Below are 17,642 nucleotides of genomic sequence, written 5' to 3' on the forward strand. Positions count from 1 at the left end.
TTTTTTAAAAATACATCAAAGTAAACTTCATTCATAATAAGGAAAATTATTTACAAAAATAGCCCGTGCAATGTCTTTTCATGTTTACATTCATAAGACACAATACTGTAAGATGTATGAGCAGAATAAGGCCACTCAGTCCATCAAGTCTGCATTCATAGTCAATTCATTAAGTCGAGTTCTATTACATTCCAACAGGACTGCTGCCACTTATGTGCACCTTGGATTTGTAAGCTACCACAATAATTCAGGGACCTCCTGACCCAAAATGGCTCCATGTCCAGTAGCAGAAGAACACTACACTGTGGTTCTCTCCTACGGATGCAGCTGAGCGATGTGTGCCCAGACATTCAGAGGCAGAAGGCAGGAAAAGGTACTGGAAAGGCTTCCAATTCAGGTAGCTCACAGTCGTCAAGCAGGTGCCCCGCACTGGACAGTCCCAGTGCAGGGGCTGCGGGGATTAAACGATGAACCAGGTTCCCTGAGCACCACTCAAAAACTTCTTGGCAGTGCGGAGGATCAGAAGGATCTTGGGGTCCGAGTCCATAGGACACTCAAAGCTGTTGCGCAGGTTGACTCTGTAGTTATGAAGGCATACGGTGCATTTACTTTACTTACTTTAATCCTTTTCACTCCTTATGGAGCATAGGGCCTCGACAAAAGTCCTCCACTTTCTGTGATCTCTAGCAGATGTTTTTACAGTCTCCCAAGTTTGGCCGACGGCTTTCAGTTCATCTAAAAGCCTACGCCTCCAGGTTTGCTTTGGGCGACCTCTTCTTCTCTTCTCTTGTGGATTCCATTCGAGTGATTGTCGAGTGACATTCGACTGGCTCTTCCTCAAGGTGTGGCTGACCCATCTCCACTTCCTCCTCCTTATCTGGAATACAATGGGCTCTTGGTTTGCTCTCTTCCATAGGTCTAGGTTTGACACTCTGTCGTACCACTTGAGGCGGAGGATCTGCCGGAGGCATTTGTTGAGAAAGGTCTGGATTTTGTTGCAGCTGGTGTTAGTGATTCTCCATGTTTCGGATCCATATAGCAGGATGGCTTTCACATTGGAGCTGAATATACGGAGCTTAGTTTTGACAGAGATGGCCGTAGATCTCCAAACAGGTCGCAGGGTTGTGAAGGCATGTTGGGCTTTTCCGATCCTTGCTCTGATGATACTGTGCATTGGCCTTCATCAAAAATGGGATTGAGTTTAAGAGCCAAGAGGTAATGTACAGCTATATAGGACCATGGTCAGACTCCATTTGGAGTACTGTGCTCAATTCTGGTCACCTCACTACAGGAAAGAGGTAGAAACTATAGAAAGGGTGCAGAGGAGATTTACAAGGATGTTGCCTGGATTGGGCAGCATGTCTTATGAGAATAAGCTGAGTGAACTCAGCCTTTTCTCCATGGAGCGACGGAGGATGAGAGGTGACCTGATAGAGGTGTGTAAGATGATGAGAGGCATTAATTGTGTGGATAGTCAGAGGCTTTTTCCCAGAGCTGAAATGGCTAACATGACAGGGCACAGTTTTAAGGTTCTTGGAAGATGGTACAGAGGAGATGTCAGAGGCAAGTTGTTTTACGCAGAGTGGTGAGTGGATGGGATGGGCTGCCGGTGACAGTGGTGGAGGCTGATATGATAGGGTCTTTTTACATGGAGCTTAGAAAAATGGAGGGTTATGGGTAATCCAAAGTAATTTCTAAAGTAAGTACATGCTCGGCACAGCATTGTGGGCTGAATGGCCTATATTGTGCTGTAGGTTTTCTATGTTTATATTATGGGTTCAGCCAGCTGGTGGCATCAGCGCTGGTCTTCAGGGTGAGAGGTCCTGAGTTCAAATCCAGCCGGCTCCTATTAAGAGCTGGTGATCTCTTAAAAAAAAAACTCACCTGGCAGAAGGCAATGGCAAACCACTGCTGTAACTTGACTAGTACACGATTTCCCAATACAGGTTTCCCCTGCTATCCGAAGGTAGAGCATTCCTATGAAACCGTTTGTAAGCCAAAACATCGTAAAGCGAAGAAGCAATTACCATTAAATTATACAGAAAAAAATTTCTGAGTGTTTCCGGACCCAAAAAATAACCTACCAAATCAAACCAAATAACACATAAAACCTAAAATAACACTAACATATAGTAAAAGCAGGAATGATATGATAAATATACAGCCTATATAAAATAGAAATATTGTATGTACGGTATAGTTTCACTTATCAAAATCGGGAAGACAGCGAGCCAAAATCGATGTGGAGGGAAAAAAATCGGCACATACACGCGTGCACGCACAGCTGCCCACACAAGGCTTCACGGTCATTGTAGTCTTTCTTGGGGTAACACACGTATAAAGAGGGCGTCTTTTTATCGTAAAAGCAAAAATCCTCTTTGGTTAGCGAAAACAGGCACTAATGTAGGTCTCTTACGAGCTGTCGTAAAGCGAACATTTGTAAAATGGGGGGCCACCTGTATGTCAGAGCGGCGTGGAAGGGAATCATCCGCAACCTGGAAATAATTCCAGATGTAATGTACCTATTATCGGTTGAAAAGTTGCCTTGTGTTTTTGAACAAGGGCAGGGTGAGATTGCTGATCTGAGAGATAACCCACTGACTGCACTGCCCTCTGAGCAGTTTTAGGCTAACCAATTACACTGGAATTAACCACTGCTTTGGGTCACATCTACTCCAGCTAACAGCTCGCAGCCTGGACTAAGACCTGAGACAATGGTAGCCCTACCCTCAATGTCACATCTTTGTACTGTGATTCTATGTGCCCTGGGATGAGAACTGTTCCTTCATCCCATTTCATCTACTAATGCAGCCTCAATACATACTCACCCACCCACCCATGCACACCAGTCAAGTCCACTTCCACCTCCACCCTGAAGACATACCCACCCATGCATGCATCCACCAACCCATCAGGCAATCATACACCATGCACATATCCACTCACCACTCATTCACACACTACCACACTCACTCATCCATGCAGGTATGCACCCACCAACTCATGCATACTGTGTTGACCACCTACACAGTAATGGACTAATGGAGGCATCCATTCACTCCAGCCACATGCCCGTGCCACTAGAGGAAGTGTAGAGGATGCTGCACACTGTGGTCTATCCTTACCTGCTCACTGGCCGGAGGCAGCTTATGTGGTTCTGCTGTCTGGATGACAAGATCATCAACAATTGCCTGGAGGTGGGTGATCTCACCCAGCATCGCGATCTCCCCATCCTAGAGAAAGACAGCATGTTAAACCTGACATGCCTGGCTAGTGGGCCAAATGGCTGCACTCTTCCTTCCCTGCCCAGAGGAAAGATCATGATGAACTAGAGACAGAGTTTCAAAACTCTTTGCACGCAAACCCAGAGTATAATTGACTTCAGGGCATCACAGTCAAAACCAAACAAGCTCTCTCACCCGTACCAGATTCCAAAGCAGTAATAGGAGAACAGGATGGCTTTAACCCTTCCCTTGCTAAGGGAATAGAGTCAGGAGTGTAACACTGGGAGTGAGTCCTCCAACCTAATCCAGATGCTTCACATACAGGATAAGGGATTGCTGAAGATATGTCACTGGGCATGATCTATTTGAGGGATTCCATTTAGGGAGGATGACTGCTCATTCTGTGTCCGTCTTTAATGGGAGACAATGAGTTTATGAGTAGTTGGAGGCCTACTTTGCCTTCTGCTTGACCTCTGTTCCCCTTGAAGTAATTACTAGCTCACTATACCTTCTCCAAATTGTCGAATGAAGTTGCCACTAACCCCCAGGGATCCAACTTCTGCCAATGGTTTCCATTTACCCAGACCTGGCTAGGACTGCAATCGCTCGTGATGGGCGTCGTGTATTTAATATTTTAGTAATGCTTGAGTAATATTGAAAATATATTGCTTGATCAAGCATCCTTTGTTGTTTACTTAATGCATCGCGGGTTATGTGTAAAAGTATGTAAATGGCATACGTTATCACGCCACATCATATGTGAACGCCTCGCTAAAAGTAAAATTAAACTAATTACACACATCCCATGTTTCTCTTTCGATTGATTTTATGTTTTGGAGTTCCAAAATGTAACAGTGGGGAATAGAATCACTGGCAATGAGATTGCAAGTCTCATCACGATGGGAAAACAACTCATCCTCGCTCTCCTAAAGGTTTAGAGGTGCAGAGTACACTGGGTGATACTGAACTAGTTCGCATTTCACCCAGTTACAGAGCTCCTGGGCCACACATGGACCTGGTAAAGATCCAAAAGCCATACAGCAACACAGAACAGATACAGGCCCTTCAGCCCAATGAGTCCATGCTGACCAAGGTACCCAATTCCTGCAGTTAGCTCTTTTTCCACCAAGCCCATGTTCTCATCAAAGTATTTAATGACTCTATTGTACCTGCCATAAACACCTCCTCTGGCACCTCAGTCCATATACTCACCACCCACCCTGTGAAAAAATGCCCCTCAGATTTTTTTTAAATTTTTCCCTTCTCAGCCTAAATCTGTGCCTGCTAGTTTTGGCCTCCCCTACCCTGAGGAAAAGACTGTTACCATCTAGCTTGCTTACACCCCTCATCATTTTAAACATTTCTATAAGGCCACCCCTCATTCTCCTACATTCCAAGGAATAAAGAACCAGCCTGACCAGTCTCTCAGCCCCTCCAGCCCTGGCAACTTCCTTGTAAAACTTTTCTGCACTCTGTCTTGTTTACCTACACCTTTTCCATTACAGGGTGATCGAACACCACTCCAACAGTGGCAACACTGACAACTTAGACAACCGCAGCATAATGTCTCAACTTCAATACCCAGTCCCCGGACCGAGAGCCAGTGTGCAAAAACACCTTCTCAGCCTGGGTCACCACTCTCGATGCACTACGCACTTGTACTCCTGTTCCATTACACTCTCTAGTGTCCTGGCACAGTCAGAATATTGTGCTCAGTTCCGGATGCCTCATTATAAGAAGGATATGAAAGCTTTAGGGAGGGTGCAGAGATGATTTTCCAAGACACTGCCTGGATTAGAGTACATCTTATAACGATAGGACCAGTAAGCTAGGGCTTTGCTCTTTGGAGAGGAAGATCAGAGGCGATTTGAGAGAGGTGTACAAGATGAAAAGAGGTATAGACTGAGTGGGCAGCCAGAGACATTTTCCCCCCAGAGTGAAAATGGCTTACATGAGCAGGGTATAATTTTAAGGTGATTACAGGAAAGTACAGAGAGAAAGTCAGAGATGTTTTTTTAAAACACAGAGAGTGGTGAGTGTGTGGAACGCCCTGCTGGGGTGGATACATCAGGGACATTTAAGCGACTCTTAGATTGGCACATGGGTGATGGAAAAATGTAGGAGGAAAGGGTCTTAGATCTTAGGGTTGATTAACAGAGGCTGCGGTGTGTTGCTTTATGTCCATTCTTGGTATGGATATAAAGCAGCTGCCTCTCCATCTGCTTTTAAAGATGGAATTGGTGAATTAATTACACTTGTTGGGAACTTCCTACGTTTTTCATGTGATGTAATTGGCCGGGGCAATCGATTGGCAGTGTGCCCACTTTATCAGCCAGTGGGAAGAGAGGCAGGATTCACAGGAGACTGCGGACGCAGCAATCTGCTGAACACAGTAGGTCGAGAAGCATCAGTGAGGAAGAGGAACTGTCCACATTTTGGGTCAGACCCTGCCTCAGGGATACATTCAAAGGGGGAATTCGGGCAGTAAGAACAGTCTCTCCTGGGCTGCTTATAAGACCACGAGACCATAAGATACAGGAGAAGAAACAGGCCATTCAGCCCATCAAGTCTGGTCCACCATGGCTGCTGCATTATTCGTCTCAACCTCCCTTCTTCTGTCTTCTTCCCATAACCTTTGACACCCTGACTAATCAAGAACCTATTAACTTCCACTTAAAATAAATACAATGACACAGCCATCTGTGGCAATGAATTCCAGACTCACCAGCCTCTGACTAAAGGTATTCCTCCTCATCTCTGTTCTAAAGGGAAATATTTTATAGTGGTTAATAAAATCATGAGGGGCAGATAAGTCTTTTTCCCAGGATGAGGATTCCAGAAGTAGGGGGCACAGGTTTAAGGTGAGAGAGGTAAGATTTAAATGGGACATGAGGAGCAGGATTTTGCACAGGGAGAATATTGGGTATGTGGAACAGACTCCAGGGGAAGTGGGAGAGGCGGGTACAAATGCAGTGTTTAGATAGGTACAATGATAGAAAAGGTTTAGTGGGATCTGGGTCAAATGGGACCCACTGAAGTTGGCACCTTGGTTGGGCCAGTCAGTTTCCACTCCATGATGCCTGACTCATGTTTCCAGCATTTTCTGGTTTTATTTTAGATTTCCAGCATCTCCAGGGTACTTTCTTATTTGTTTCTTTTCAACACGTTACAACTGCCTGGACCATGAACACCCTCCCACTTAGAGCAATGTTGCTTCTGCACTCGTTTGGTATTGAGGTATGCGCCTTACCACCACGGGCTGTAGAAAGGTGATGAAGGTGCAAAAGCGGCCCCTCTCCTCGATGAGGGCCTTCCGCACAGCCTGCTTCTCCATCTCCTCCAGCAACAGGTACATGTCGTTCACATCCTGCACGGCGTTCTCCACCTGAGGCCTAAGGTCACCCTTACCTGGAAGAAGGAACAGAGAGCAGTAGGGCTTCACCGCGGACATACTCAGGAGCCTGGAGACTGCCAGCTTGAGTTTCGTGCAGTACTAGTGTGAGGTGGACCAAATGTACAGGGATAGAGGGTCTTCACACTAACGCTGGAGTTGGGAGTGTCTGTTGGGGAAATATGCAGCCAGTTCCCATCCGCTACACTGATGACAAGAACGGGTGTCAGAACAAGGTGAAGTCATGGAGCAGCTGAAGAACAGGCCACAGAGATGAGGAGCAGACAGGACAATCTTCTCAGTGACAGAGTGAGTGAGAGAGAGAGAGTGTGTGTGTGAGAGAGAGTATGTGTGAGAGAAAGTGTGAGGGTGTGTGTGAGAGAGAGAGTGTGAGTGTGTGTGAGAGTGTGAGTGTGTGTTTGAATGTACATGAGTGGGTGAGAGTATGTAGGTGGGTGAGTGAGTGGGTGAGGGTGAGTGGTTGAGTGAGGGTGAGGGTTGGTGAGTGTGAGGGTGAGTGAGTGGGTGAATGAATGAGTGAATGTATGTGTATGAGTGTATATGAGTGAGTGTTAATTAATATGCACATAATGCAATAAACATGGATGTAAAGCACAGAAATAGGCTTTTCAGTCCATTGCATCTATGCAGACCACCATGCCTACCTACAGTTCTGTGCATCTGTCCAGTTACCAGGTAACAATGCTACTGAGCTAAGATAAAGCTAAGTACTCTTATTTCTGTTTCCGAAGCAGCTTCCTGTTTTAACCAATACACAGTACAGTGTAAAAGTCATGGACACCCTCGCTAAATATACGTGCACAGTACTGAGTGTTAATCACACTAGCCTGCAATCATTCCATGACCCTCTGCCCTGCTCATTCAACTACCTTTCTAAATGCCTCCTAAATGTTGTTACTGCTCCTGCCTCCACCACCCTCCTCTGGAAGCTCATTCCAAATACCAACTTCCCTCTTTGAAAATCTTACCCCTCAGATTCCCTTTAAACCTCTTACCTTAAATCCATGGCCTCAACTTTTAGACACCCCTACTGTAGAGGGAAACAGATCCAGCCTATCCCAACATCTCCAGCCCAGGTTACATTCTGGTGAATCCTCACTGTACACTCTCCAGTTTAATCTTTTCTACAGTATATTGGTACGTCTATGTGTACATGTGCACACGTGTGTGAGGTGGTCCTGAGGGAAGAGAAAGCAGGGCACTGTTGCTGCTACGGTGGCAGGTGTGCAAAAAGCACGCTGATCATTTGAATTGGGGGCTGGGGGGAACCAGTGATAATAAACCTGACTGTGATTCAAGGTATCCTTTAGGCTGAATATTGAAGCTGGGAGATGCTGTGCTCACGGCAGGTAGCACCAAAAGTGCAGTTGCACCAATGACACGCTCGGGGCGATGAGCTCTTGGTCTTTTTGTCAGGGTTCAACGAAGGCCCCCTGATGTTCCCAGAAAAGAAATGTGTGATGGGTGAACTGTGGCCCCTTGGGCGAAGTTGGGTAAACACCACGTCAAGTGAAGTGCAGAAAGATGTTCCCAAACCATCTTTATGTAGACACGAGCATTAGTGTGAGCTACCCTGGAGGGAATGGCTTCCGTGTGTGATAAACACCAGGGAGAAGGCAATGTCAGGAAGAGCGAGCCTGTCCCCTGCAGGCCACTGTTGGTACTGTCACTAACACAGATGGATTCATGGCTTTTGTGCAGGATTTAAAGTCGCTAGTACGGGCTGGGGAGGGAGTAGCTAGTGCAGAATTTAGTTCTCTTTTACCCAGGCTTCAGCCCTGCTTATCAATCCACGTTGGGAGTTGGGCATCACTGAGCAAGGCATTTATTGCTCATCCCTAATTACCCTTGAGAATGTGGGGACAATTTTAATTAAATTTATATTCTTCTTGCGAATCTTGTGTCTAATGCCATATGCTCCGATGTTGCTCCAAGTAAGATTTTCATTACACTTGTGCATGCGTGTTCTCTTCCACATGACAATAAACGTGACAGATACACTGCACTGTAACTTGCAGGCTGAGTTGGTGGCAAGCAAGGCAAATGCAACGTTAGCATTTATTTCAAGAGGACTAGAAGATTAAAGCAACGATGTAATACTGAGGTTTTTTAAGCATCGGTCAGACCCGCACTTGAAATATTTGTGAGTGGTTTCAGGGCCCTTATTTAAGAAAGGATGTGCGGGCATTAGAGACAGTCCAGAGAAGGTTCACGAGAATTATCCCAGGAATGAAAGGGTTAACTTAAGAGAAGCACTGATAGCTCTGAGCCTGTACTCACTGGAGTTTAGAATGGGGGGGGGGGGGTGTATTTCACTGAAACCTATCAAATATTGAAACCCCCAGATAGAGTGGACATGAAGAGGATGTTTCCTGTAGTGGGGAAAGCCTCAGTCACGAAGGCACAGTCTCAGAATAAAGGGACATCAATTTAGAATAGAGATGAGGAGGAATTTCATATGCCAGAGGTAGTCAACCTGTGCAATTCATTGCAAAAGATGGTTGTGGAGGCCATGTCATTAGGTATATTTAAAGCATAAGTTGATAGGTTCTTGATTAGCCAAAGGTTATGTGGAGAAGACAGGAGCATTGGCTTGAGAGGGATAATGAATTGGTCATGATGGAATGATGCAGCAGATTAGATGAGCCAAATGGCCCGATTCTGTTCTTATGTCTTATGGTCTTAGGACATTACACATGAGGAATATTGTGTTCTGTTCTGATTACCTCATTATAGGAAGCTAGGAAGCACATGGAAACTTTAGAGAGGGTGCAGAGGGATTTACTGGGATGCTGTCTGGACTAGAGGGCATGTCTTATGAGGATGAGTTGAGTGAGCCAGGGCTTTTCTCTTCGGAGTGAAGGAGAGTGAGAGGTGACTTGACAGATGTACAAGATGATAAAAGACAGATCAAGTGCATAGCCAGAAAATTTCTCCCTGGGTGGAAGCAAGTGGGCTTAATTTTAAGGTGATTAGAGGAAAGTATGGGGTGGCATGTCATAAGTAAGTTTTTTTTTAATACATAGAGTGGTGAGTGCCTCCCAGGGGTGGTGGCAGAAGCTGATACATTAGCAGCCTTTAAGAAACTCTTAAGACTGGCACATGGATGATAGAAAATTGGAAGGCTGTGTATGAAAGAAGGATTGGATTGATCTTAGAACAGGTTAAAATGTTGGTACAACATTGTTGGCCAAAGGGCCTGTACTGTGCTGTAGTGTTCTGTGTTCTACATCCTGGTTGAGATTAGGAAATTTAGCATGGGCAGACAGCAGATAGACAATAGCCAATTCTACAAGTTTCAGTCAATTCTGAACATGAACACAGATACCCCCCCCCCCCCCGAGCAATAACGAATACTATATTTAGAAATGCCCTCTGCCTCAGTGATGACAAAGTTTGTACATAGGCTATGCCATCTTCTCAGAGCTACTGTCGGGGATTCCCACACCACCCAGATTCAAGAACTGTCATGTACTTCCCTTCAAACGTTTGGTTCTTGAAAAACTGGCACGACCCTAATCACTAGCTCGGTACAGCAACGCTGTGGCCATTTCCAACTAGAAGGATTTTGCTTTGCTTGACTTGTGCATTTTCTGATATAATATCGTATTATATACATTTACTTTATGTTTTTCGAGTGAATGTTGTACCTCCAGTGCCCTTGATGTTGCTGCAAGTTTTGCATTTCACCTGTGCATACACATACTTGTGCAGATGACAACAAACTCGACAACAGATATACTACACAACACTAACAAACATTGCACACCAATAAGTCACAAGTCAACTACACAGATTCACTCCTAAATAATTAATAAAATACTACACAGACCCACAGCATAATAATAAGCAAACTGCACAAATGCACCTTACAGTGGCAACAGGCAGAATATAGAGACCCCTGACAGGAACGCAGTCTGCGACAGTCATGCACAAAGGCAGAAGGAACACAGCAAGGTGGGTAGCCATTCCAGATTACAGCAGTGACAAGCAAGTGAAGTGATGGCTGAACAGTCAATGCAGAGAGCAAGTGCTAGGATGAGACCTGCTGAAGTAAGATTCTGGGCTGTGCCCCGTCTCAATGAGCAGCATCGTTACCCTGGCACTAACCACCATGTCCCATCACACACTCTATATCTGCAGGGTAAAGCTCCCTCCCTATGCACTCCTCCCTCACTCACTCCCAAGGACATGGTTAGACACAGAGTAAGATTCCCTGTCGCACACTCAGGGCACAGATTATACACACAGTAAAGTTCCCTGTACACCATCCCAACACTCACTCCCAGGGCAGGCACTCCATGATGCAAAAGACAATATTTTAATTTATCTATTTGTTGGGCTGATTTGAAAATGAAAAAAACAAATAGGGGCAGGAAATAAAAGCTAAAAAAGGTGGTTTGGACACAGAGCAAAACTCAACATACACAGCCAAATGAACACTCAAAAGGTATGGGCAATGATGGTTAAGTACAGTGTAAAGCTCCTGCTACACTGTCCCATCAAATGGTGAAGGTACAGCAAGAGATGGTAACAGATTAAGCCCCCCTCCACAATATTTCATCCATCTCAAGACCAACATTCATATTTCTGTGCCCAACTATAATCCTTCTAAGCTGGACACGGATAAGGTTCAATATCACAGGAAAGTTTTAAACACTGACCCGACTCTATCACTCATGCAGACACACTGACCCGACCCAATCACTCGTGCAGATACACTGATCCGACCCTAGCACTAGTGCAGACACTGACCCGACCCAATCACTTATGCAGACACACTGACCCGACCCAATCACTCGTGCAGACACTGACCCGACCCTAGCACTAGTGCAGACACTGACCCGACCCGATCACTCGTGCAGACACACTGACCCGACCCAATCACTCGTGCAGATACACTGATCCGACCCTAGCACTAGTGCAGACACTGACCCGACCCGATCACTCGTGCAGACACACTGACCCGACCCTAGCACTAGTACAGACACTGACCCGACCCGATCACTCGTGCAGACACACTGACCCGACCCTAGCACTAGTGCAGACACTGACCCGACCCAATCACTCGTGCAGACACACTGACCCGACCCTAGCACTAGTGCAGACACTGACCCGACCCGATCACTCGTGCAGACACACTGACCCGACCCTAGCACTAGTACAGACACTGACCCGACCCTAGCACTAGTGCAGACACTGACCCGACCCAATCACTAGTGCAAACACACTGACCCGACCCAATCACTCGTGCAGACACAATGACCCGACCCTAGCACTAGTGCAGACACTGACCTGACCCTAGCACTAGTGCAGACACTGACCTGACCCAATCACTCGTGCAGACACACTGACCCGATCCAATCACTTGTGCACACGTACTGGCCTGACCCAATCACTCGTGCAGACACAGTGACCCGACCCAATCAGTCGTGCACACGTACTGGCCTGACCCAATCACTCGTGCAGACACACTGACTTGACCCTAGCTCTTGTGCAGACACACTGATCTGACCCTAGCACTCGTGCAGATACACTGACCCAACCCTAGCACTTGTGCAGACACAATGATCTGACACTAGCACTTGTGCAGACACTAATCGCACATGGTGATAGCATGAAAGGCACAAACACTCGCGCGAGTGAGAAAGTTTAGCTGCATCAGAGAGGAGACTTACCAAGGAGCTCTACGGGGAGGAGGAGAGGAAAGGGAGAGAGGAAGAAGGTCAGAGAAGGCAATGGGAATAGCAGCATTAGTGACCAGGCAGAAGGTATGAGCAGAGTACCCTAGCTCATTTCTCGCAAGCATAGCTATAGGGCTGAGAATGGGCATCTGTGAACACCTCACTTTAACACCACGGCTGAACGGAACCTGGTTGGGGTTATTTCATCATCGGTCATCTTGGGCTGTACTGGGATCCAAACCACTGCTAACTATCACCAAGTACCTCACTTGGATACAGAGCAGCATCCAGTGCCCCGAGAAGGGCAATGGGTAATGGCCAGTGTCCAGAGAGGAACAGTGGCCTAGACAATGACCAGTGCCCCGAGAGGGCAGCGTACTAGGTACTGACCAGTGCCCAGAGAAGGGCAATGGGTAATGGCCAGTGTCCAGAGAGGAACAAGCCCAAGGTACTGACAAGTGTCCGGTAAAGTCAGTGATTTATGTACTGACCAGCAGTGTTCTGGTAATGACCAGTGTCCAGAGAGGGATGGTGCTCTGGATACTGACCAGTCCAAGGAAGGGAGATCTCCTGGCTTGAGAGTTTCCTATTTGAGGTCACATAGAAACATTAGTCTCTCCAGATAGTTGAGGTTCATACCCTGGTGACCCCACCTCTCCCACTGGGGTTACAAGTCAGAGCAAACTAAAGCCCAGCCACTGTCCACTCACCTTTCCTTGCCTTCTTCTGGAGTTTGAGAGTGTCAGACGATTTCTTCTTTATCTCGTGTCGAGCTCGTTTGTACTCTGAGGATAAGGAACAGAGATGAGGAGGAATTTCTTTAGCCAGAGAGTGGTGAATCGGTGGAATTCATTGCCAGAGATGGCTGCGGAGAACAAGTCATTGGGTATACTTAGAGCAGAGGCTCATGGAGGTTCCTGATTAGTTAGGGTGTAAAAGGTTATGGGGAGAAGGCAGGAGAATGGGTTGAGAGGGACAATAAATCAGCCATGATCAAATGGAGGAGTAGACTCAATGGGCCGAATGGCCTAATTCTGTTTCTACATCTAACGGTCTACGACTATGAGGTAATTGTGATTTAAACTTACATCGGTACCTTCAATAAAAGCCCGAGTGATTACTCTCTCACCTGAGCTGCTAGTTTTTATTCAACGTTAACTAAGCCATGGGCAAGATGGGCGCCATGTGTTACAGCTCAACACGTTGACTTTTCCCCAAAGTTTTTCCACTGTGTTGATTTTTCAAAATCAGAATCAGGTGGTGTGAGATTTATTCTTCTGTAGTGGCAGGACAGTGCATGGCATAAAAATGACCATAAGCTCCAAAAATAAATGGGGCAGAAGAGAAATGCTGAGGGAGGAACAACACTGCTACTTGCTGGCTGTGAAGGGAGTGGGTGGCAGCCGAACTCGTTCTGAGTGTGAATCGTGGGAAGGGACACAGAGCTCACTCTATTACCTTTGGCGTGGTCCTTGTCCAGCTGGTTGACAGACTTTTTCCAGTCTTCTATCCTCTCCTGTAAGGGGTTGATCAGGCTTTCCATCAAGGCACTGGGAATGGAAACAGGAACATGTTGACATCAGAGAGACTGGGAGATAAAAAGGTAGGGGAGAGTGAGGGGAAAGTGGGGGTGTGAGAGGGTGGAGAAGGGCTGACAAACAGAAGCAAGAATGGCAGTACATCCTTGGTCATTGCTGTATAGAGGCCTCATTCCCCACATTCCCCTCATCCCCACCCTCTGGGTGCATTCCTCAGCCAGCAGAGGTACTGTTGCCTGGCCTTGACAATTCAGTTAGAGAGACTGCACAGCAAACATCCCCTCATCATGAAAGGGGTAAATTTAATTCTATCCTAAGCCAATGACAATGAATGGGTTCCATGGTGTCGTGGCTGTCTGTGGGAAGACGAACCTGAGGGCTGAAGACTGCATACATACTCTGAAAATAAGCATGTTTTGAATGACGGATCAGTTCACTAACTGAATGTGTCACTTGAGAGAGTCGTGTGAGGGGCAAACACTGACCACATTGCTGGCTGTAGCCATCATCAGGGGAAGGACCACAGTGTCGGGTTCTGCTTCCCAAAGGGAAAGCACTTCTAATTATTATAATAGTGTGTCACCCTGGGGCCCCATGAGTGGCCATGGTAATATCCTTCTTTTTAAAGAATTACAGTGACCACTGAATGCATTCCCAATATATCTACAGGCTTTGCATGATTTATTCTCCTGTATATATATTTTTTTACTTTGAATAAAATGAATCTTGTTTTTAAAAATCACCACAGGGAGGGGTGATGGTGCTTCTACTAGTCTGTGGCTATACTACTGAATAAAACAATCATGAAACTTACAGTTTTTTTGGTAGTCTCTTATATATCATTAATGTTGTCTATTTTTGAAATAGAAATTCGCACAATTGGAAACATCCTGCACGTTCTCTGCTGTCCCTGAGCTGCAATCTCTTCTTCTGACCAAGCTGCACTGGGCAGCTGCTTTGCACAAATAGGGCTGCAGCAGATTAGCAAGGCAACCACCGCCTCCCTCACCCGCAACCCACCGCCTCCCTCACCCGCAACCCCCACCCCCCCCACTCCCCTCCCCGGTTGTCCCGAACCCCCTTAAATGAAAAAACACTGACTTGGTGAAATGCCGGAGCTTGGCCTCGATACTGCGATGCCTCATACACATTCGGGTCAATGCTGAGCCGATGTCCCGCGTGGCACCTGGGAGGGGGGAAGAGAAGGCTCTTTAGATCAGGTCTACTCCCAAGCTCTAACCAGCAAAGGCCAACAGCAAGCAGTCCCAACCTCCCATGGCCCACAAAACCACTCCTTCATCAGGACATAGTGAGATGCTTTTCCTGCATTCTGTTCCTACAGATCAATCCAGTACACAGTGCAACACATAAAAAGTGCAGGAGGAACTCAGCAAGTCAGGCAGCATCTTCATCAGAAGGAAAGGAAGGGGGGGAGAAGCCAGAATAAGATGGTGGAGGGGAAAAAATGGAAGAAAGGGAAGGAGGATGATGATGGGCAGGTGAGGAAAAGGGGAGAGGGAAACCAGAATGGGGAATGGAAAAGGGGGGTGACAGAAATGATCAGAATTTGGAGAAATTGATGTTCATGATATCAGCTTAGAGGCTACCCAAATGGAAGATGAGGTGTTGGCCTCAGGAGGAAGCCATGGACATGTAGATGAGGCCACACTGGGAGTACCAGATATAACAGATTATGCCAACAGACCGATAAGCGAAGAGTCGCCTCACATGGAAGGACTACTTAGAGCTCTGAATCATGGTGAGGGAGGAGGTGTATGAACAGGTGTAGCACTTGCCCCAAGAGGGAGAACAGTAGGGAGGGACAAGTATTGAGGTAGAATGAGGTAAAGCTGCAACAATGCAGAACAAGGTGCAACAGCTGGAGAGAAAGTGCAAGATGATAACCAGGTAGACTATGAAGTCGAGTCCACCTTTTCGTACAAGAGGTTCATTCATCAAGAATTTGACAACAGTGATAAATTCAGCTTCTCTGGGTGAAAAATTACAGGAGATTGCCAGCAGCCACTTCGAGGCATTCTTTTGTCAAACTGCAGTATTTTGAAACTAGCAGTGCCCTCCGGAAGGGGAATGAATTAGATAGGATCTGCCCCAGAAGTGAACCAATTCACCTGTCCCACGGCTCTATGCCCGTCTGCCTACTGTCTGAACATTCACAAACACTACACGATGAACAGTTGACACTGCCCATCTTTCTGTCTTGTCTCTGGAGGCAAAAATTAGCATGAGGGGAGGAAGTCATCAATGGTGTTAGACGGATGCGAGCGTGGGTCAGTTCAGGAGCTGAGGACCTGCCACCATCCCTGCTCCTGAGAGTGGTTCTTGTAGCCCCTGGATATCTGGCAGGTTTAGAGTTCATCCCAAAGATGACACTCTCATGTACTGCAATGCTGGAGTGTGACACACTGAGGGACTTCTGCCAGGCTAGGATGGACACCATGACAGGGGCCAGAATTCAAGGACAGCCCAGCTAATAACTCTGTCAAAGCTTACAAAGTGGGCAACAGAACATCTTGAAGCAGCAGGTACGCGTAGCCTGCTGTTACATGCATGACATTGCCTGGAGAATGGTATAAATCTCCCAATGCACAGGGAGAATTGTTTACACCAGACCTCCTACATGTTACTGCTGTCGGACAGGAGGTACGGGAGCATCAGGTCTCACATTATCAGATTCAGGAACGGTTATTACCCGACAACCCTCAGGCTCTTGAACCAGCGTGGATAATCACACTCAGCTCGGTTACAAATTGATTCCACAAACTACAGACTAGACTCTCTTTCACGGACTACTTTTATTCTCACAGCTTGCTTTTTTTTGCACATAGGCTGTTTTTTGCAAGTTGGGTTGGATTTCCAGCGTCTGCAGAACTTCCAGTGTTTATATTTGTTTATTCATAGAATTCTACTGCTTTTACTTTATCCCTGTAAATACCCACAGGAAAATGAATCTCAAAGTAGAATACAGTAACAAATATGCACTTTCATGGTACAGGTGGAATTGTAGCGTAGTGGATAGAGCAAAACTTCACAGTACTAGCGACCCGGTCCGGTTTCCTCCCACAGGCCAAAGACATACCGGTTATTACTGGTGATAGTGAATTGTCCCATGATTAGGCCAGGGTTAAATCAGTGGGTGCTGGGTGGCAAGATTTGAAGGGCTAGACGGGCCCATTCTACCAGATAGATAGATAAATAGATAGATTGCAACTTCTAACCCACCCATCGCCTCCCAGTCTTCCCCACCACCCCCAAACACACTCATCACATCCCAGTCCAACACACCTTCCTTCTCACCCATCACCTCCCAGTCTCTCACCTTCCCCCACCCCATCACCTCCCAGTCTCACATTACCCCTCCCCTACCTTACCCCACCCCATCATCTCCCAGTCTCACATTACCCCTCCCCTACCTTCCCCCACCCCATCATCTCCCAGTCTCACATTATCCCTCCCCTACCTTCCCCCACCCCATCATCTCCCAGTCTCACATTATCCCTCCCCTACCTTCCCCCACCCCATCATCTCCCAGTCTCACATTATCCCTCCCCTACCTTCCCCCACCCCATCATCTCCCAGTCTCACATTATCCCTCCCCTACCTTCCCCCTCCCCATCATCTCCCAGTCTCACATCATCCTCCTCACCCATCAGCTCCCAGTCTCTCATGTTATCCTCCCCCATCATCTCCCAGTCCCACGTTATTCTCCCCCTCCCCACCTTCTCCCTCACGCCTCACCCATCACCACACATCATCCCCTCTTCCT

At 46.8% G+C, this 17,642-nt stretch overlaps 1 protein-coding gene across 13 annotated transcripts in view; it reads right to left on the minus strand.

Annotated features, from left to right (window-relative positions):
* Positions 1–17,642, minus strand: part of mtss1lb (MTSS I-BAR domain containing 2b) — a 189,218-nt gene that overhangs the window by 49,222 nt on the left and 122,354 nt on the right. For 7 of the 13 annotated variants that reach the window (XM_073069688.1, XM_073069687.1, XM_073069697.1 and 4 more), the window contains exons 4-8: positions 14,960–15,044; positions 13,779–13,870; positions 13,031–13,105; positions 6,475–6,632; positions 3,126–3,233 (exon numbers count right to left, since the gene is read on the minus strand). In XM_073069688.1, coding sequence (XP_072925789.1) covers positions 3,126–3,233; positions 6,475–6,632; positions 13,031–13,105; positions 13,779–13,870; positions 14,960–15,044 — 518 coding nt within the window. Of the gene's footprint in view, positions 1–3,125; positions 3,234–6,474; positions 6,633–12,314; positions 12,324–13,030; positions 13,106–13,778; positions 13,871–14,959; positions 15,045–17,642 lie in introns of all 13 variants that reach the window. The other 6 variants (XM_073069686.1, XM_073069691.1, XM_073069695.1 and 3 more) reach the window with 1 other exon arrangement.

Source organism: Hemitrygon akajei, chromosome 17 (genome assembly GCF_048418815.1).
Source record: "Hemitrygon akajei chromosome 17, sHemAka1.3, whole genome shotgun sequence".
In the NCBI taxonomy this organism is placed as follows: domain Eukaryota; kingdom Metazoa; phylum Chordata; class Chondrichthyes; order Myliobatiformes; family Dasyatidae; genus Hemitrygon; species Hemitrygon akajei.